Source organism: Leptosomus discolor, chromosome 7 (genome assembly GCF_034619465.1).
Source record: "Leptosomus discolor isolate bLepDis1 chromosome 7, bLepDis1.hap2, whole genome shotgun sequence".
Lineage (NCBI taxonomy): Eukaryota > Metazoa > Chordata > Aves > Leptosomiformes > Leptosomidae > Leptosomus > Leptosomus discolor.
In genome coordinates this window covers 37,083,330-37,104,481 of record NC_141397.1, presented here as the reverse complement: position 1 = coordinate 37,104,481, position 21,152 = coordinate 37,083,330, and the positions used below count along the sequence as shown (strand labels likewise).

At 38.3% G+C, this 21,152-nt stretch overlaps 1 protein-coding gene across 7 annotated transcripts in view; it reads right to left on the bottom strand.

The window, feature by feature from the left end:
* The window catches only part of ARMC8 (armadillo repeat containing 8), a 79,555-nt gene that overhangs the window by 11,073 nt on the left and 47,330 nt on the right, over positions 1-21,152 (bottom strand). For 5 of the 7 annotated variants that reach the window (XM_086467583.1, XM_086467584.1, XM_086467586.1 and 2 more), the window contains 9 exons: positions 20,772-20,852; positions 17,062-17,137; positions 16,881-16,971; positions 13,183-13,243; positions 8,483-8,683; positions 5,852-5,947; positions 4,294-4,376; positions 3,912-3,993; positions 1,370-1,456 (listed from right to left, as the gene is read on the bottom strand). In XM_086467583.1, the coding sequence (XP_086323709.1) occupies positions 1,370-1,456; positions 3,912-3,993; positions 4,294-4,376; positions 5,852-5,947; positions 8,483-8,683; positions 13,183-13,243; positions 16,881-16,971; positions 17,062-17,137; positions 20,772-20,852 (858 nt within the window). The remainder of the gene's footprint in view (positions 1-1,369; positions 1,457-3,911; positions 3,994-4,293; positions 4,377-5,851; positions 5,948-8,482; positions 8,684-13,182; positions 13,244-16,880; positions 16,972-17,061; positions 17,138-20,771; positions 20,853-21,152) is intronic. The other 2 variants (XM_086467588.1, XM_086467585.1) reach the window with 2 other exon arrangements.

Genomic DNA, 21,152 nt, shown 5'->3' with positions numbered 1-21,152 from the left:
CTAAAAGGATTCATCCAATGACCTATGCTGCTCTATTTTGTAGAGTGTTCCTGAATTCCAGAAGTTACTGCTTCAAAAGCAGTGAATAACTGAACATACCTGAGTTTTTAGGAAGTTGTGGTTTTTAACCTGCTTAAGAGCAGCTGAATTTATCAGAAAACATAAATATGTAGAAAAGGCTGCACTTTGTAGGAAAAAGCTCATCTCAATGAATAGCAGTGAGACAGTAACAGAACCAGGCAGCAGCAGTTTGTGCCAAAGTTCACCTGGTCCCGGGTGCCTTGCACTGCAATAAGCTGTCAATGATTTCACCACAGGCCAAGTAGCTGGCTGGCTCCTAGGGACTTCTCCAAAGCCACAACAGGTGGAAGACATTTCAAAATTTGTTTTAACTCAGGTCTTTTACAGGGTAAAATACAGATCCACCTCAGCTTTGTTTACTTCCTTCAGTGGCTGGTAGTTTACATACAATTTTCAAAATACAACGTGGAAAATAAAGGTGATACAGCAAATAAAGATCAGATGGCTTACAGATGCTTTCAAATCTAGCATTTCTAAATATTCCTTCACTTTGCATAAGCAGTATTTTCTTTCAGCAATGATGTTTTTTACATGAAGCACGTGTCCTGACAGAAAATTCAGTATTTCAGTCCTATTTGAAATAGACTCAGGGCTGTGACCCCCGGGCCAGTGAACTGTGCTTGGCATTATTTCAGTTAATTTTGTGTCTCACAGACATGGCTGAAACCACCAAGATCAATCGATCAAACCAAGGTAATCCAAAGTGCCCTGCAGGAGCCCACTTACACCACAACCTTGCAAATGTTTTCCGTAATTAATAAATATTTAAGACTTGGGAAGCTGTTGATTTGCATTGAAGTATTGATAGGTATGTATGATCTGTATGAAATACACACACTGCAGAACTCAAGAGTAGATATCCTGTATCGTTCATTCAAGAACAATAGAAAACACAAAACTCAGCTATGCCAGTATTTTCAAGATTACAGCAGTCATTCTTTAAGACAATGGATCATACTGACAATTATCAGTTTTTCTTTTGCCTACGAATTTTTTAGATAAGTGTTTTACTAGTAAAACACTCCAAAACGTCATGTCTACTTTTTTCTTTAGAGACTACATTTAATTATTTAATCTTATCTAACTGTCACAGCACTGTAAACAGATGATTTTTTTTTTTTTATTCACAAGCTATCAAGATACAAAACTGTATCAGTCTGCCTAACGTTACATCTCTATAACGCTTCACAAGCGGTGGCTACCAATTAAAATACATTTACGCTTATAGAACCATTGTATAATGCAGCTTTTGTCTATTACCTCTTCTTGTTTCTGGATAAGTACTAACCTCCTTGCTTGGAGAGAATTCCAGAAGAAGATTGCATAGTGTGGAAGATGCTACTACAAGAATTTCATTTGGAGCATTCTGTAAAACCTGCAGTGACAAAAGGGAGAGTGAAGAATCTCTGTTAACTAGTAGTATAAGGAAGGAATAATTTTGAAATGGAATACCTGTAATCATGCTGCACTTTGATATCCCCTACTTTAGGAGATCCAGACAGTGCTCCTTCAACTCAGTGTGACACACATTACATGACAAGCTGGTGCAACGCAAAGTTGTTTCACAGAAGCCAGATTTGAGAGCTTTCAGGTCCAATTTAAAAGAAATCAGTGGGAACAGATTTGTGCTCTGCAAAGCACACGTGCTGGCAGTTGTAATTTACCTCTGCAGCCATTCCCTCAACAGAGAGCAGGCTGTGTCCTGCAGTGCACCTCTGGGTGACGCTTCAGAAAAGCAGAGGAAGCTCCAGGAGGAGCCTCCTCAACTTCTGTACCTCATGCAAAGCAAAACACAGCAAATTTCCTCATGAGCATCCTTTCAGAAAAGCAGATAGCCTGGAACAAGTAATACTCTCTCTCATCTGTGTCTGGATCTCCAGCGGGACCAATACATGCCACTCTTAAATACAGCATCTCCCTTGCATGTTCTGAGAAAACTCAGTGAGGAAATAGACATGGAGGATACAACTGCTTCTCCAGCAAAGAAAGTGAGAATGGAGTGGTTCTGTACCACCTTTTGTTTCAGAGCAGTGGGCAAACTGCAAACAATTATTTCATTTTCAGCAGCTTGCACTAAAGTACTATCTGTAAGTCCCACAGTTTTAGGCATGATTCCTCCATGGCTTATACAGCTATACATGCTAGGGGAGAGAGAAAGGACTTAGGTAGTTGTTATTCATCTAGACTGAAAAGTAATTTATCTTTATTTACTATTACTTTTACTTTTCTATTAAGAATAATTCTTGATGTTTTGGAATGAACATGTAAGTTTCTGACTTCAGTTTGTTTAATACAAAACCAAATGAACAACTGCCAGCAGCTGCATTTACACAGAAGCCCAACATCTACATTTCTTTTTTTTTACATGGCTCTCCTTTTATGCTAGTTGTGCTTCTTCAAGCAAACCTAGCCTTTTTGTGTCTTACATCTATAAAGGTTTAATGTTTTAATGTTTGGCCTTTTGCAAACTCTTAAAATACTCAAACCATTCCCTCCAAGCTCCTTCAGGCAATGATCATGAGTTCTGAATCATGGGATTATTACGCTATAGCAACAGCACACAACGTGCATGATCAAATCTCCCTTGACCTCCCAAGAAGACTAACGAACTAGACATCTATGGAGTAGTATCAGAACTCACACACCCAATACAAGGATGAATGCTTAACTTGTAGTAAGTGTATTGTGTTTACTGTCAGAAAATAATTTCTCCAACATTTCTATCATGAGACTGTAGAAAAAAGTAGGCCCATACTTTAGGGCCTCCAATTCGTGCAAGCAACACAAAAGGCTGAGAAAGTTTCTTGGACTGCAGCCAACAAGATGGCCAGAGAGTGTAATACAACTAGTGAATCAAGTTTTCTTAAGTCTGTAACTTGTGATAACTAAAACATAAGCAGAACAGAGAAAGTCAGGCCTGAATAAAATGTCACTGAATAGTATGTCCTACAGGCATCTTTCTTGTATTGAAGTATCACTAGAAACAACTGAAGGATCTCCTGATCCTTTACTTCCTTCCAGGCTCAAGTGAAACTTTGGACAGTCAGCTTGCATAACTGCCTTGTTATCAACCTCATCAGTTCATTTTTGCCAACGACATGTTCTCGTCTGGCTATTTTACTCCTGAATAGAGTCAAGCTCACTTCAGGTGACTCTCTTGGATGTCAATACTGCCCAAGCTTTCAGGCTGCTTGCTAGCAGACTTTGTCTGTTCCCCATTTTCAAGGTCTAAAAGATTTTGAAGCTGAGAAACTGGTTTATTTATCAGTACTTAATGACAGTCACATTACAGGATGGGAGTTGATATGTACCTTACACATTTTGATCTCATTTGATCTTGTGGATAATTGTATTATATTAAGGTGTCTTTTTAAAGGCCTTGCTGAGCTCTTTGGCTTCAGTTTTAGAATCTGCAAGGAGATCTAGAAGGTAGAGAATTACAGGGGAAAACGCAGATCTGAATTCTCTTATAGGGCTTATAGACCACGTCTGAACTTTGCCATCTAGTCTGAGCCTGAAATTAAAGGAGACAGAGTCCTCCTAGTGCCCTATGTAAACATCAGGGATAACTTAGGTTTACTCACTGATCACTCAAAAAACAAAACAAAAACAAAACAACACAAACAAAAGAACCAACCAAAAATCATCCCCCTCTGTTGCTGCTTGGCTTTTGTTGATTTACAACTCTTGGAAGGTGGTCATGGAATTTTGATTGCTATGTAACTTCTGTTATGATTCTACAGAAAGGCATGCAAATTGAACAGACACCATATCCTCCTTTAATGGAGCAGAACACTCTAGTAGTTGAGACTTGACTTTTCTTTACTTACCTTCATTAATGGTTTCCATACAGCATGATCCTGAAAGCTTGTCCTGAGCTGCTGTACAGAACGGGACAAACTGTGCAAACATCTACAACGGAAAAGAAATGTTCACTGTGAAACATACACACTCACATGTACACTACTGTGATATATACACTGCTTCTACGCAAGGATTCAGCTTAGAAGTTGGTAAAAGTAGGAGACTGTAAACAGCAAAAAGAAAATATTGTACTAGTCCAGGATAGCTCCCCCCCATCCCCCAATAAAATTTTCCAACAGCAGAAATTACTTCAGATTAGCTTTTGAAAAATTAGCAGAAATTCTAACAAGCACAGCACCAGACTTCAACAAGACAAAAGCATTTGTATCAATCTGAAAAGCCTCCTACCTGACTGCAGCTAATCGCACCTTGATACTGGATTCAGACAAGCCATTAACAATACGGTCCATCATATTTTCAGTCTCAATGATCTGGAGCAAAAAGGAATTAACATTATATGAATAAAATAACATTAACATTTATGGGCTGTTGGTTTTCTGTCTGCAACATTTTAAACACTGCATATAAAAACTGTAGCTAAAAACAGCAAGCCACATTCTCTTCCCAGATTAAGTGGAAAGTAGTGTGTACCTGCACATGATTTAGAAAAGAAAAATCTACATTCTATGCTCCCCTACTGCTTTCAAATTTATTTTATTCATCATGAAGAAACAAGAGGGGATTTTATATATATATTAAAATATATTATATATATGTATATATATGAATTACGCTTAATATCATCTTAAAACAAAAGAGAGCATGTGTGAGTGCACACAACATATACAAACTACAGATGAGAGATGTGTTGTAAAGCTATCTGAAAAAAAATACATAGTAGTTCATCTGCCATATTTAGACATCGCCAGGACAAGCACTTAAGACTAGGATAAAAGTGAGTTAATACCAAGAAGAAAGATGACTTTTGTATAATAAATCAACTTTGTCATGTACACACCCACCACTTACTAAAAACATGACTTTGATAGGTAAAAGAAGGATCCTTACTATTAACTAAAAAAGTCCATCCTGCAACAAAAAAGCAGTTTATGGGTTTGAATTCTGGAGATCTTAAACAGTGCCCAACTGATAAATCTTCCTGCTAGTTACCTCTGCAACACTGTGGTTTTACTCCCTCCTTCCTGTCCATATCTTTCTCACTTCTGTTTTTCCCCATTAACCAGCAAATAAACTCAGAAAACTCTCCTGCCTCCTGTACTTGCCAGGTTTGACAGAGCAACTCCATGTTTAATTTAAAAAAATGCTGCTTTTAATCATTCATTGTTTAATTTCCCTCCATTTTCACACACAAATTTTTAACTAAATGGGTGCTCCAATAATCCAATCTCTTTCCTGTGAAGTTTGAACACAGTTTATTCTCCTTTCACCAACTGCTTTGTTAGGACAGTGCAAGCCCCCTTGGTCACTTCAGAATCATGGAACAAATTTTGACTTTATTTCCCAATACAATTAGATTTTCCAGTGTTTCTTTTTGAAAAACACATTCGTTTTATAATAGGATACACGACAACAGAGGTATATTCTGTCCCTCAGAACAGAGCTTTCAGAAATTACTCATATGTCACAATAATATTCCTGCACAGTTTATGAGAAGTAAGGACCACAACATGTTGAAAGACAACTTATTGTGAGAATCTAGTTCATCACTGTGAAGATGTTTACATAAACAAACTTTTATATTTTGCCAAGGCAAGACATTAATTTTCGTACAAATCCCACACAAAGAACGTGCAATCTGAAAGTTTATATTAACGTAACAGAAAGACAGCCTTCTCATTTCAACCTATTTAATTCACAATCAAAAACTGAAGGGCTGGAAGGGTGCAAATTCTTGCACTGCCTTTCAGCTACAATTTTGCCTGATTGCTAACATTTTCCACCTCACCTTTTTTCGGATATCTTCATCATTTGCTCCCAGGGAAGCATAGAGCTTGAAAGCAGCCTGGCGCAGTTCATGGGCATGCTTCAAATCATGGTCAAGCTATTTAAATAAAGTACAGAAAGCAAATTGAGATATTAAAAAATTACAGGTGTAATGCTCTCATTTGTTGTAAACGAGTGCTTATCTACTGGGATTTTGTCTACCACACCGAGGGCAGCCAGCAACACAAATGAACTGCTGTTCCATTAGCTAATTTACCAACTGAATACAACAACTGAAGTTAAGAACATGGTTAATTTCTCTAGTGAGTTACAGATATGTCAACTTAAGCAATTTGAGGCCAAAACACTTCTATAAAGTTACAATTCTAATCAGACCATATTCAGACGAAAACTATTTTTATTTACCCAACAGAAACAAGCCAGGAGAAGTGAAAAAACTGGGAGAGAATCAATGTAAGTTTTACCAAGAGAACTGAAGCAACCAAAGCTTTCTCTAAATCACAGGACCTCCAACTTAAGGTGGCACTAACTTCCAACTTCTGCTGTAAAGGTAACACAGCAGTGTGCAAGCTGTCTGGGAGGCTCCTGGAAGGTAACTTCTCCACACAGGTGCTAGAGGGGTGAATTAGGGTGATGCACCACTGGACAGGCTGCTCACAAATCAGGAGAAACTGCCTGGGGGTATGAAATTAATGGGAGCACTACCTATAGGGATCATAAAATAGTGATGTTCAAGTTCCTGAGAGACACAAGAAAGGCACAGAGTGGAGTACACAGCCTTGACTTCAGGAGAGCAGACCTGGAGGAGCAGATGAGGTGTACACTGGCTTGTTCAGCCACAAGAAGAGAAGGCTGAGCAGAGACCTAACAGCAGTTCTCCAATACCTACAAGGAGAACATGGAGCCAGACTCTTTATGAAGGTGCAGAGCAAGAGAAGGAGACAATAGTCAAACTGAAACAGGAGAGGTTCTTACTGAATATAAGAAAGAAAGAAAATTCACTATTAGAACAGTCAAACTTCAGAACAGATTGCTCAGAGACCTTGTTTAATCTACATTCTTGGCAGTTTTCAAGACCCAGTGGGACAAAGCCTTAAGCAAACTCATCTAAGCTCAACACTGACCCTGCTTTGAACAGAAAATTAAGACTTTCAGACCCTCTCATGTTCTTTCCAATGAATTTCCAAGAATGGTTCTATGATTCTGACTGCCCTCAAAACTCTGTGCCAAAGCGTTCCACAAAACAATGCAATATTTAAAGTCTATACAAAATGCCAGAAAAAGCATGGTATTAAGCAGCAAAGCACTGAAATAAGAGAACTGTCAAAAATTAATCTGTATGAATAATTCTCTGGTGCAGCTGTATTAGAGCCAAATGTATTATATCATTGTTAAACATATTTAAAATAGACAACTAATCTGTTCGTCAGAGTCTTTGCTCACGTAGTTGTTACCTCATAGGGTGTAATCGAAAGCATTCTTTACAAAGCACGCACCCTGGCTTCCCAGTTGACTGTTTTTACAGACTTTCTGAACACTCAAAGCTATGTCATAATATTTATGATTGTCCCACTCACATTTGGAGCCTAATCAAATTTTTGATGCTACAGCCAACACCTATTACTCCCCAATCAGCTGCTAAACTTCCTTCTGCTTATTTAATTTTATACTGCAACTAATATTTTTATATCTCATTTGTATTTTTATATAGAATTCAAGGCAGTTCTATATGCAGAATCAATCCCATTCTATAAAAGTCTGAGAAGTGAGTCTACCTCTTGGGCTACTTTCAGAGAAAAAACAAGGCCCTGTAATCTTTTTGATTACTTCCTAAAAATCAGACTCAGTAAGAGGGGAAGGGAATAGAGATGTTTCTCTATGTGGAATAACAAAAACCATCTGGCTTCTGAGGCTGATTGATCCACTAGTGCTTTGACTGACCCACTAGTGCTTTGGAAAGCGTATGCAAATCTGTAAAAATGTTCACATTCATCTCCTAGTACAACACCTATGAAACTAAATCTCTGAGGTATGTCTGATATCTGTTTATCCAACCTCTTGCAAGTGCAGATAACTCATAATACAAAATGCTAAATGACATCAACGTGTTTTTCTGCTTTAACAGAATAAAACCATCTCTGAACTTAACATTTTTCACAAACCTGACCCAAGAACTGAAATTGATCTCTCATCACATGGACTATTATCTCTTATGAAGCTGAAATGTACTGGTTCCTGAAGGTAAGCCTTTTGAACTCTGCGAAGGAGAAACATGACAGCTGCCTCAGCCTGGTACTTCATTGCTATCTCTGGAAAATGTAATGGAACTCATTCGCTGAAGCGCTATGACAACTACTCATAGCCCATCTCTCTATCTTTGACATAGAAGAATGGCAGATTCCAGATATATACAACAGTTTTAGTTTGGATAATACAGGATCCAGGAAAAGCACTGAGCAAAAACTTGAAGACTATATGCATCAGGAATGAAGTCCTACTGGACCTCTGGTCACCTTTCTATTTATTGAGGAACTCGGACATAAGGTTTAAACAGAATAAAAAAAATATCCTGAACCCATTTATAATTGTTTCTGCACATTTTTCAAAGCTTCTGAACTAGAAGGAAACATACCCTCTTGATATCAGTGATTGCACTCACTGAGCTGGGATATTTGAAGTAGTCAGCAAGCATGACAATGAGGTGGTCAGTAATGCTGGCAATTCTCTGGAGCTCCACATCTGTTTCAATCAAATAGGCCAGTGTTTCTGCTCCTTCTACTCGCTCCTCCAGCAGTCTTTCCTTACTACACATTCGAACCAAACATGGCAGAGTCTGAAAAGGTAAAAATAAAATAAAATTTTAAAATCCCCATTGTTTAGTGCAGCTACATTCATAAAGAAGCTCACAAAAAAAGAAAAAAAAAAATCAAATGGCTATCCTAGAGCAATTCTCAACAATGTTCCTAGATCAGTAACTTCAGACAAAAAGATTTTAGTGGTTTTGAAGACCACATTCAGAGAAATTGTTCAGGAATTACTAAGTAATTACTAAGGCTACTTTCAACCAACTTCTCATACAGTCAAAATCAGTCTGTGTGAATGCAACGTTTAGAAGTGACCACGGTCAAAGTTTTGCAAAAGCTAAACAAACCCCAAACAAATAAACAAAAATCCCCTCAAAAGTTCATATTTGCACAGGTTTATATTTACTACACACAAGAACCAAGAGTACCCAAGCTGTCCTCAAGAAGTACTTGACCCCTCCTGCCCTTTTGCAATCTAGGATTGACTAAGGACAATGCAGTCAGAAATAATCTCTGGGCTTCCTTGACCCATGCTAGCTGCTAGGACTAGTAGGGAAGGGATGACTACTCTTAAGTAGTAGGTCAACCAGAAATGAAGTCCACTTGGAATCCAGGCCCATTTTGCCTTACCCTGACATACCTCCCTACCTTAGTTACACTCATAGCGCAACATTTTTGTTATACCTTCTCTACTTCAAATATTTAGAAACAATCAGATCTTTCTTTACCTGAAGCTCAACAAAAAGCACTTAACTCTGAAAGACCCATTCTCCAATATCTGGGACTCTGTTCACTCAAGCCTCACCAAACAGAAGTATGAAAATGGATGAGGAATAATATAAAGGTTTTTGCTTGTGTAGCTCCACCAGCTTCAACACAATTACGCCAGTAGAAAATGCTTCTCAAAGCTACATTTTTGGGGACCTGAAATACATTTATCCATTGACTGTTGAAATGATTAAATGGATAAATATCTTCATTCCACAGGTAAGGAAGCACAGTTACAGGACTTGCCTACATTTATTAAAAAAGTAGATGCAGCCACAAGGATTACCATTCAGGTTGTGAATCTTGCACCAAATCCAGTGAGCCAATGCACCTCCTCTCTGCATATCTGTCACTTCAGACATCGAGACAAGACTTTCAGCCTGAGCAGTTGAAAACTGGTTTTAATAACACAGACACACTTAAGGACTTTCTGCTTCCTTAGGAAGTTTACCAGAACTCTTCAAAAATAGAAGACAGCTGCTGAAGGCTGGTAAATGTAAGCAGCTCTCAGAAATTACCTCATGCCAAAAGTGAGATTTCTAGGACCTCTGCAAGTTTGTTCAGGCATTTAATTACTGTACTTTTTCATCTGCAGAATTCAGAACTGCACCATAATGATTAAATATAATCAGTTTCAATTACCAAGCTCGCTCAAGGAATATTAAAAACTGAGGCTAAAATAAATAAAATAATGAAAGCTGAACATAAGTTCTCAAAAAATTATATTCAGGTCATGTAAGAAAGAAAAGGAGTGGAATTCCATGTCTAAATCTCAAAGATAATGTACTTCCCAATTCTTTCCAAGGTGAAATGGCCTGAAATGAGCTATTTCTTGGAATTCAAGGACTAGACACTGTTAAGTCACTGGCTGCAAGAACCCAAGAAACACAAATCTCATACTTTTCAACTGTTAGCAATTCTAGCTGTTTAAAATTAAACAAAATCAAGAATTCTGAAGGACACATTTTAACTGTTCCATTAGATCTACAAGTCAGTACAACATAATTGACACACAGCAGTAGGGGACTGTATTAGAGATGTAAGATGAAGAGCCACGAAGCACATCTGATCTTTTCCGGTCAGCAGATAAAAGCCTGAAAATGGACTGTAAAGATGGAATACTTAATTCACATGGTATCACCTGGATGCATCAGGGTGATCTGGACAAAGTCAGCTTTGTTACTACAATTCCAGAGAAATAATTTCCCTTCCAGTCAAATCCATTATTTATCAGCCTCCTCTGCCTTCTCCCCACCCCAATGGGTTTTATTTTTTCACGCGTTACAGGCCAACACACTACAAACTGGACAATGAAAATAAATCAAAACCATTTTGGAAAAACATGTTCCTGACTACCCTCCAAATGAAGAAAGTTTGATAGCAAAGGGTTAAAGTTCTCTTCAATAGCTTTTGAAAACTGAAGGGGGCATTGCTTTGTTTCAGTTCACCAGAGGTCAAGCAATTTGTGACTGGATTTACCACAGACTAAGACACCGTGTTATCTTAAAACTAGAAGCTCCTGGAGTAATTCCAGAAGAAAAGTTACCCAAGCCGTTTGAGTAAGAAGGCAAGGTTCGGTGCCTGCCTTCTCTCCTCACTCTTTCCTCTACTCTCAAGTACTACAACGAATTTTAGTCCATGGCTTAAAACCTTTATTTGCACTGAAGCAGCTTCCAGGAGAAAGAAAGTGCTCCTATTGCTGTCAGCTGGCAAGCAAATCAGTTCATGACAGTTTGAAAGGACTGCAGTGACCCATTCAGCCCACATGGCAAAGCACGCATAGCTCTACACAGACAGACAACAGCCAGCTATCAGCAGTAACCTGCCTTTGTCTAACAGCAGTAGTCCCCTACTTTTTCCCCACCAGAGCAGAGCAGTTCTGGAATCCACAGGTCTTGATCAGGACATAGCCCTAGGTTAAGCAGACAGTGGGGGACTTCCGAACAGAAGAAATTTTCATAAAAAGAATGAGGTTTGCAGGAGCAAGATAGGTTGGGAGCATGGAATTATAGCCTTCGGTTTGCAGGTGTTGTAGGGAGAAAGAAGAGAGATCAGGGAATTGGAGTGTCAATTTGGAAAAAAGCTAAGTACGAGAATGAGGGAGAATGACGCAGCTTGACTTCCTCGCTTGCTGTAAGGCCAGATGCCTGTGCAGAACAGATGCCACGATCAACAGTAGAATGAATTGCATTTTGGACTTTCTTGTGTAAAAAGACAGGAGGGATGGGCCTTTGTCTCAGCCAACATACGGGTTTTTCATCTGTCATTACCTGGAATGATGGATACCAAAATCCCACTAACAAAAGCTGTAGATATGCCAGACTCTACTGCCACAGATATTGAAAGGAATGAATATGCTTTCTTATTGCAGTGTCTTACTCACAACCTACTCTTTCGCCAGCATTACCAAAGAGCAGGACTAAGGGACAGGTCTTGACACTCTGGTGATAGTTTTCCAGTTTAAAACATAACCTTGCAGGAGTCAGAGGTTTGCACCCGACCACTCAGAAGACACAAATTGGTAGCTTTTGGTTTTGTATTTGTTGCTTTAAGCAGCACACAGAGCTATCTACAGTGCCATGGACTTGCAGCACACTCTATGGTCATGCATACGCTTATCAGTTGCCTGATCATGAGAGAATCTGAACACCACGGAGGGGCCATCACAGCCAAAGACAAAGAACCCCTGTAAAAAGTTATTTGGTCTCAGATCACACCCTACCAAACCCTGACAATGACTGCTTTGCTGATTAGACCCTTCGCTTGCTAGACTCATTCCAAGAGCACACATGGTCTTCTCAATTTCAGTACAGGGGCATATATGGGGAAAATTTTTTTTTTTCAGGCATTTGAACTGCATTTCCTTAAGTCTGAATTATGTATTATTCTCTGGAATGAAGGATGCTAAAAACATACTAAAACCTTTGGAGTCTGCCAGAATGATACAGTAATTATCAAAGAAAGGAGATGTTTTCTTACTGCAGTACTACAGTAATAATTCAATAACTCATGGAGAAACAAGCAGTGTTAGTATCACCTGAGCTCTAGTGACATGCTTGCTCATCAACAGCTCTTTTTTTTTCTTTTCTTTCTTTTGACTGGCTATAGAAGCGTGACTATTAAGAAAGAGATTACATTCCAACTGTATTTAATTACATTTCCTGCACTGAATTTTCTTATGAAGTCATATGCAGTACAAAAAATAAAATCAGTATTTCGGCATGACAGGTTTGAGGTTTTTTTGTAACAAACTTCCCTAGCCAAAATATGAAGCAGACAAATGCGGAAAAATATTGTGAAATCTGAGAAATCATCTGCTCGTGACAGACTCCATGTATAGATTGTGTAAGTGTTCTGACTACAGCCTTGTGAAATAAGCTATTGAAAGAAAAACCAATGCCTCAGTCGTACACAAAGACCAAGGCAGTAATGTTTTTCCGTGTTACAAACAGTTGCTGAAACAATTACAAACCCCAAATGAATGTGTGTCAAACTCTGGGATACTTATTTGTGGTTATTGACCTTTTAGTATGATTCTTTATTTAAAACTTCTTAAAAAAGTCATGTCACTAAATGCTTAAAGACACAAAGGGAAACTAGGGAACTAATTAAAAAAATTTTAAAAAAAGTCAGGAGAACTTGGTGCTTTGAAATCTTCAGTGTAACAGATTTTGTGCTACTTTTTATATGAGACAAATAAAAACAGAATAGCCCTACTAGAGAAAAACATGTTAAACAGAAAAGTGTTTAACCAGCTCACCTTAAGAATGATGGAAGAATCGTCTGTCCGTATTGCTCCAGCTCTGCACATTGAAGTAAGGCTGTAACAACACAATAAAACGTACATTCACCTATCACTGGTTTTTATGCACTTCAAGAAGATGTTGCAGAACAACTGCAGTTCTACTAATGATATGTACTCCCCTTTGTTCTACTGTTGATGTAAATATATTTGTGCTTACCAGACTTGGGCACACAAACAAGCTACTACAAGTGTACTTTTGAGCAGATTTCTAGTACAGGACATCTTGCTGGAGCACCAATCAATACATACACCATACACTAGTCAAAAAAAGGTGTAACTGTCAAACTCGACTGATCCACAAACCATTTTTACCAACCAAAAAACCCCAAAATTAACAACTTACAGTAAGATAAAGGAGCAATATACATAGACCTGTCCTTTGCTGCACATAGCACAGGCAAGCACTGAAAACAATCAGGAGAGAATCAATATAGGTAGTCTGACAGCTTGGTCAGAAATCATTCAGGCTTTGTGCTAGCCTAGGAGAAGTGGTAGCATTGTGATGCTTGTCCACAGGCATGTCTTAAAACCCTGCTGGAAGAAGCACATCCTTGCTAATGATGAACCCAATTAAGTCTCTGACACTGAGCCAAACCAGTGTTTGTTCTTTATTAGACAACTTAGTGGATATGACAACTCCAAGGTCTCAAACTACAATGCTGACCCACAACACCAACCAAATGCGTAAGTTGCTTTCTTAATTTACCTGTACACAGGCTCCAAGCTACCAGAAATGAGAAGTAGTTCACCCACCAACAAAAAGTGTTTCACATTTAAGTGGTTTATAGTTTTTACTTGCTTTGCTACAAGGAAGTGGAATGAAGCTGGGGAGGCTAACTACTCTGCATTCAGTGTCAGTATCTTTTGTTCTAGCTTTTGAACTAAGCCATTGTAACTGGCTTTTACCACACTACAGCTAAGGCCAAAAAAATTACTGAACTTTGGTAAAAGTGACTTAAAAACCTAAAATGTTTCAACTCTCAATTGGGCAGGTTAGAAGTGTACATAGGGTCAACTACAATTATTCAGCTAAGGAGCAGTAATATGCTAACGTACTGTAACCATACTGTGTTTCACTGCATTCCTAAGCTCTTTCCAAGTGCCTAAAGAGCGTTCTTTCACCTCTTATAAGGTAACATCACTGATCCTGTTCCAAACAACTACCAGTGAGAGACATAGTTAAAATCCCATAATCAGAAGTCATTTTATATATTATTTCTCGGAAGGTAAAAGGTAAGACTTAACTGTTAGCATAGAGATAATGTTAAAAAATTTTACTGTCCAAGCCTTGCGGCTGACAGCAGGAAACACTCATTTTCACACCTGAATCACCAGGAGGGAAAGCACCTGTCTTGCAGTTGCCATTTAGTCCAGCTAGAACCTATTTGCCAGACAAATTAGCTCTATTTCAAACATGAAATAAATTAAAGTATTTTTACTTCAGGTGAAATAGGCTTGGCTTAGCTAGAAGCAATTTCAATAATTTTAGTAGAAAAGGTTACTGCTCCACTTGTAACTACAAATCACTCTCCCAAGAGGCTTACTGCTCTTCCCTCTGTGCCAACACTGCTACTCAAGTGAAGGATCTTTACTCCATTTCAATCAAGAGGTATTAACATGGGTCTTCCAGGTCTACTTCAATTGTTGAAAAACAAAGGAAACTTAAGATAGCCTTGTATGCCAGTCTGGATTCAAGCAGAAATTTAACAAAAGGCTTCACAAATGCACTAAAAAAGCCTGTTCTACATCCACATTCCAAGGACTCCACTAATAAATCAGAGAGGAACTGCAGACTAATTGCCCAAAGCTGGCAAGGCAGGAGTAAAGTCTAATTTAGAAGCAGAGAAAGAGATGACCTGTGACAATTTCACCTACTACCCTCATTTGAAAAAAAGAAAAGAGAGACAGTCTGACTTGGAGGGAATCAAGTAGGGAACGGATTTATAGAAGGAAAGGCAGCAGGTCTTTGCAAGCCCTCAGGACTTGTGAAACGGAGGCCCTGAGTGCCCTACTAAGAAAGATGACTGCCCAAGACTAATTAGAAACCCAATCTGAAACTCAGGATACTGGTTTCTCTTCCATTTTCCTGTAATGTTCTATTTTGCTTTTCACCACATCATTTTTTTCCATGCTTTCACAGATCCACTTGAGCCAAAGTACTGCAAAGCAACAGCAAAAGATGGGATTGTCTACACCACTCCTTCCAATTTGAAGCAGATCAGTAAGGAACACCAATAAGCCTGGAAGCATTCATCCCAGAACAAGGAGACAGGCCAGAGCAAGAACAATTCTTTTAACTCCAACCTGCCCTCATGACTTAACTGCCTTATATCTCAAGAGCAGTAAAAAAAATAAATTTCTAATACTTAATTCTCTATGTATTCTCTGAATTCTCAAAGAAACACATAAATCAGTCAGAACTGAAACTGCTACAATCCAGTTAATTTAACTTGCCTTCTTCACTAGAAGCCATCTAACAAAACCAGTAAAACCAGACTGCATAGACCAATTGTGGTTGGAAGGGAGTATGGGAGGTCCTCGGATGCATGTCCCACGTGGAGTGGGATTACCTAAAACAATCCCCTACCCCGGCCCCATCTCTAACTGCTTTCATGAAAGGTTAAGTCATCATAACGTTGCAACATCACAGAAGAGGCCATCATACCTATCCCACTTGTTCCTCACCCAGAATCTTGAGACCTTGCACCAAGACAAGTGTCAGTGAAAGTGTCTGGTGAACTGAATCAGGGAATTCACTGATCCAGGTCAAAAATAAGCCATCAAAATCTAAAAAGAATAATCAAACAACGTATCAGTGACCAAACTCTTAAGTTACACATAGTGAAGGGTAACTTTATCTCCTTAACCCCCTGAAGTAATTTATTCCATTATTATCAACACAACAAAAGGAAAAGGGTCTTAAAGGGAGCAAATTCCCAGCTTATGAAGGGAGTATAACCCTAGTGTTGCTCTTATGAAAGCTGGTCACATTCTGTCACAGGGTAGAAAGTCATTACGAATATGAACACATAGAAACATGCCCACGCCAGAAGAGAGTTTGATTTGGACTATAAAAGTAATTAATAACATTAATTCTGCTGTAGAAGCACATGGAGCTTAAAGAATAATCTATTTTAAAACAGTTGGGAAGAGGGACTAGCTCCACTCTCTCATCGTCTTAGAGCATACATTTCTCAACCACAGCCCCAGTCACCTGGGTGAGCCCTCTCAACAGTGGTGCAACAAAGACACCAACTTGTACTACATGATGATATTTTAGTATTATACTCCGTAAGGACATACAATTGACCATAGCCTATTCAAAGTAAAACTTATAATAAAATCCAAGCTACTTGTGAAAACTTGTGAAAACGTTCAGCTTATGAAAATCCATGTGTTTGAACACACTCTCCTGACAAAACTGCTGCCCAGCAACCTTTTTTCCTGTTTATGTACAGGAAGCAGCAAAGGTTACGCTATAAAGATTATTAGGTGAGAACCACTTCTGCAAGGATTTAGACAATGCAAATAATATCTGTAATTATTCTTAAGATTTTAAATCATATATTACTTTGCAACAAGCAAAAAGGGAACAGTTAGAAAGTAAGTATTACATTGCACACTATTTCATTCTAATTTATGATGAAAATTACCATTTGGCTGATGTGAGCTGCATTTCAATAGGCTTGTCCCTTTGCAACATCTTCACAAAAATTTGCGGTAACAATTCTCCATCAACCGACACTGGAAGCAATGAAAGAGAACTCAAAGTAATTCTATTTCAGCCAGTCAAGAAAATCAGTGTCAAATAAGCAACAGCAGCATTATACTTACCATTTACAAGAGTCATTGATACCTGTGGGTTTTCAAAGGCTAGAACTGAGAAGCATTTCAATGCTTGCATTCGAACCTATGTAAAAACATAATATATATGAAGTGTAAATGTAAATGCTAACTTGATCTATACTGCCGTATATGCTTGTAGAAAATAAGTCTGTAAAATCAATAAGAAATGTAGACAATGAGTAAGAGGCAGATGGAAACATCTAACTCTCATCTTGACTCCTGTGATCTCCCTGTTGGAATTATCCTTCTATAGCGTATGTTGTGAACTACTTGTGAAAAAGGATAAAAGCAAGGATAAAACTTGTGAACTAGACAGTCAGAAATACTGGTCCTATTTGTGATGCCTCACAAATGTGCAAACAACAGCAAAAGAATGGAGGTATCGTAACAAGGGTACTTTTTCTTTCCAGCACTCCTAAGTACGTAAGAGAATGAGAAATACATGCTGTTGAGATTTGTATTTCAGAAGACTTTAAAGATTAATTTAATAAAATGTCTAAACAGAACCATCTAGTTGAACTAATTTTAAACTAATCTTAAAACAAACATATAATGTAAGTTTTACTGCCATTACACAGCCTCAGGTATCATCTGTACAAACAAGATTCACAAATCTCTTCATGATGAATCTTCCTCCTCCAGTCCAAAACCATGTCTTGGTTTAATCGAACAATATTTCACAGTTGCCTAGTCACACTAGGCTATGAAATCTTTATAACCTCTTTTTTGACACAGGGAAGACCAACCATTACCATCACCCCAGACGAAGAACCTTATTTAGTTCAGATATGAGTCTTCGACTTCGCCTTCTAGTTGCACGTATTTAAACTGCATCCATGTCTTTCCATGTTTGTTACCACATTCTCAGTGGAAAACAAAGCAAAGGGAATAAGATTTAGACCTAGAGAATCCCATCACTGCAGAAAGCATTTACTGCAAGTTAGGTTTAGGCCCATCCCACTCTCCTTGACAAAAAGTCTTAGAAATGTGGAAGTCCAAGGGCAGACAACAGCAGTGAAGACAATCACACTTCTGTGCATTAATTTTATAACATCTAATCACAGCCATGGTAAGAACTCTTCTCATCAGCAGTAGTGAAGTTTTAGTCAGGAGGAACGGATAGCAGGCTACCTGGCTTCAGAACAAAAGCTCTGTAGGACCTTTCTATTTACTTTTCAGATAATCTAATGAATACAACGTATGCTTCAAAGTAGCAGGAAGCAGAGATTGTGTATCAAAAAAGCACTGAAAACAGTCAAACCCATAGCTCAAGAGCGGTATTCCTGCCAGAAGCAAGTCAGGGGCAGGGGGGTAAAGGTTCTAATGAGAACAATTGGAGTCTAGCTAGAAGTTAACAATTTTATGTAATATTGCTCTATTAAACATATCAAAATTACTACGATGACTACCTCCTTTGCTAGTAATGTGTAATTAAGGACAATTAGTTCAGTAGTTACATGAGAAACAAGACAGACAAGCATTTGGAAAGCTATACAAATATGGCCTTGAAACCATTATCTGTAATGCCGCTGTTAAAGCTGTAGTCCCTTTGTGTTAAGGCACCTCACCAGTGGTGAAGATGCACGCTTGTAATAATAGAGCACATGGGAAAGATACTCACAGAATCAGCTGGCTATGGGACAATCCCAAAACCAAAGGAAAAAGAGTTTATTGAAAAGTAATAGGGAATTCTCCTGGCAGACCTAGCAAATTCTTCTCATGGGGATTGAAATCCCATTTTGAGGGTTTCTGCTGTTGATTGATGTGGTCCTATTGACTAAATCATCTGAGATATCTTGCTGGCCCTTACTGTAGGTATTGAAAAATAGGCAGAGTTTTTAAATGCTGTCTTTACCTGTGAAGTTCTTATTTGGCTGAATTGTAAGAAACTGGATAGAGAAGTATGAGAATGAGATGGCCTGTATTCTACAAAAACTTATCATAGAATGCATTGGGCTGGAAGGGACCCCCAAAGGTCATGTAGTCCAACCCCCCCTGCAGTGAGCAGGGACAGTATCAGTTACATTAGAAGTCTGAGAATGTCTAATTACTGCAGAAAACTAAGAAAGCAGTTAAAACCACAATGAAGCTGTTAATCCCAGGAGTATTAACAGAAGGAAAGTGTATGAAGAGCAGTTCAGTATGTACCTGGAATTTAAAGGCCTGACCAAACTAGCAAAGGAGGAAATAGATAATTACTTTCTACATCTTTCCAGTAAGGTAGGACTAAATATATGTATTTTAACACAATGCTACCATGTATCTTGTTGGTGAAAAAGCAACTTAAAAACTTTACCTTGCTCTGATTTCTTTATTTTAAAGCATCTCTTTGAAAAAATTAGGGAAGATCAAATCCATTGGAAAAGGTTCCAAGCCACACAAAGCTTGGAAAATTCACCTTATGATACAGGGCAAAAAAAGGTCAGCTAATGGAAGAAAGAGCAAAATGTTGCCTGATCATGGTGAAAACTAATTAGCACAGAAAGACAAAACCTAGAAGTTTATCGGTCTCACTAACAAAATATTGAAGACCACATACTTCCTACTGGCTTTATACTAAAACCCCCAAAAAACCAAAACCCAAACCAAACAAAAAGCACCACACATGAGATTAACAAGCCCCTGGAACAGAGCAATGAATTTCCCTTCACTTGAAATTCTCATTTAAGACTGGTTTTCCTGCTGAAAGATACTTTATCAAGAATGTTCTGCATTAGGCAGGAGGCCAAAATAGAAAAGCACAATTATCTCATCCAATCTTAACCAACCAGCAAACAACCTACTTTCAATAAAATAAAAATGGCATGATAACTTACTAGATAATTTGTATTAGAGATTGTGATAAAAATAACTCAAGATACATTTAGATACTTCGAAGTGTTTCTTACTTTCAGAATGATGATATTCATACTTTGGGGGTGAGGGGGAAGGGGCAGGGGATAAATTGCTATCTTCAGAAGAAAGTCCATGAAAGTTCAGCTGCTTAGAGCTTTGGATGGATTTCAAAATTATTTGCATAGCAGATATCTGTCAGCCCTCAAAACCCCACAAACTACACAGAAGAGCCTCAGAAAACATTTTACGCACTCAAATGTTTTATTAAGTAATCTACACCAGACTCCTAAGGCTGTGCTCAGGACTTGAAATTTTGGCCTTAGACTGAAAAGAGCTAGTTGACCCTCCTTGCCACCAAGTTACAGGTAGAGCACAATGCTTTTCCCCAGAGGTGGCGCTTTCAGATAGACCAGGATGGACTTCCAGATCATAACAGAGAATGGAGCTGAGACTCAGGAAATACAGTGAGCACAAAACACAGGTAGCTGGTGGCCTCCACGCATCCCATGTCCATGTTTTCAGATGTTTGACTTCTGTTTAGGACAGCTCACATTTGCTTCGCTTCTTTTTCTCATTGATTGTTCAACAAATTACACCATTTTTATTGGGCTGCCAAGTGACTGCTCTCCTTTGGATCAATGACAGCCAGCTCTCTTTCAATTAATGGTGTTTTAACTTTAAAGGGCACTCCGAGACAATAGGTCTTGTTTTGATAGATAACCATACAAGCAAAACCAGCTGTTATTCTAGAAATTTACATTATTCCTGCTACAGTTTTATATGCATAGACATAGTTTTTATAATCTTCATTTGGATTCCTTTCATAAATATATATAAAACAGGGAATAATTTTAATATCTTACTTTGTAGGAGGTGGAGACTAACAGATGTGCGATATTCTGAACAGCTCCATGGTTAAATAAGATTGTCTGGTGATCTGGACCCTTCAAAGGAAAACATAAAACAGGATTTATTTTTCTAAAAGAACACGCAAGACCTTTCCACTATCTGCAACTTACTGTTAAGTATTAAAGGTAGATTTACTAACATTTCTTTCATATTCAGCTGGCATACCAACTTTTTGTTCTGTTTTGCTTTTTAAATAAACATGTCCAACTCTTATTTTTATAGCGTTTGTCCTTCTCCAGTAATCATTTCCACTCTTTTCTTCACTAGCAATGACATTAGCTTTCACAAATGAAGAAACATGGATAGAGTACTTATGTTTCTATTTTTCATATTGG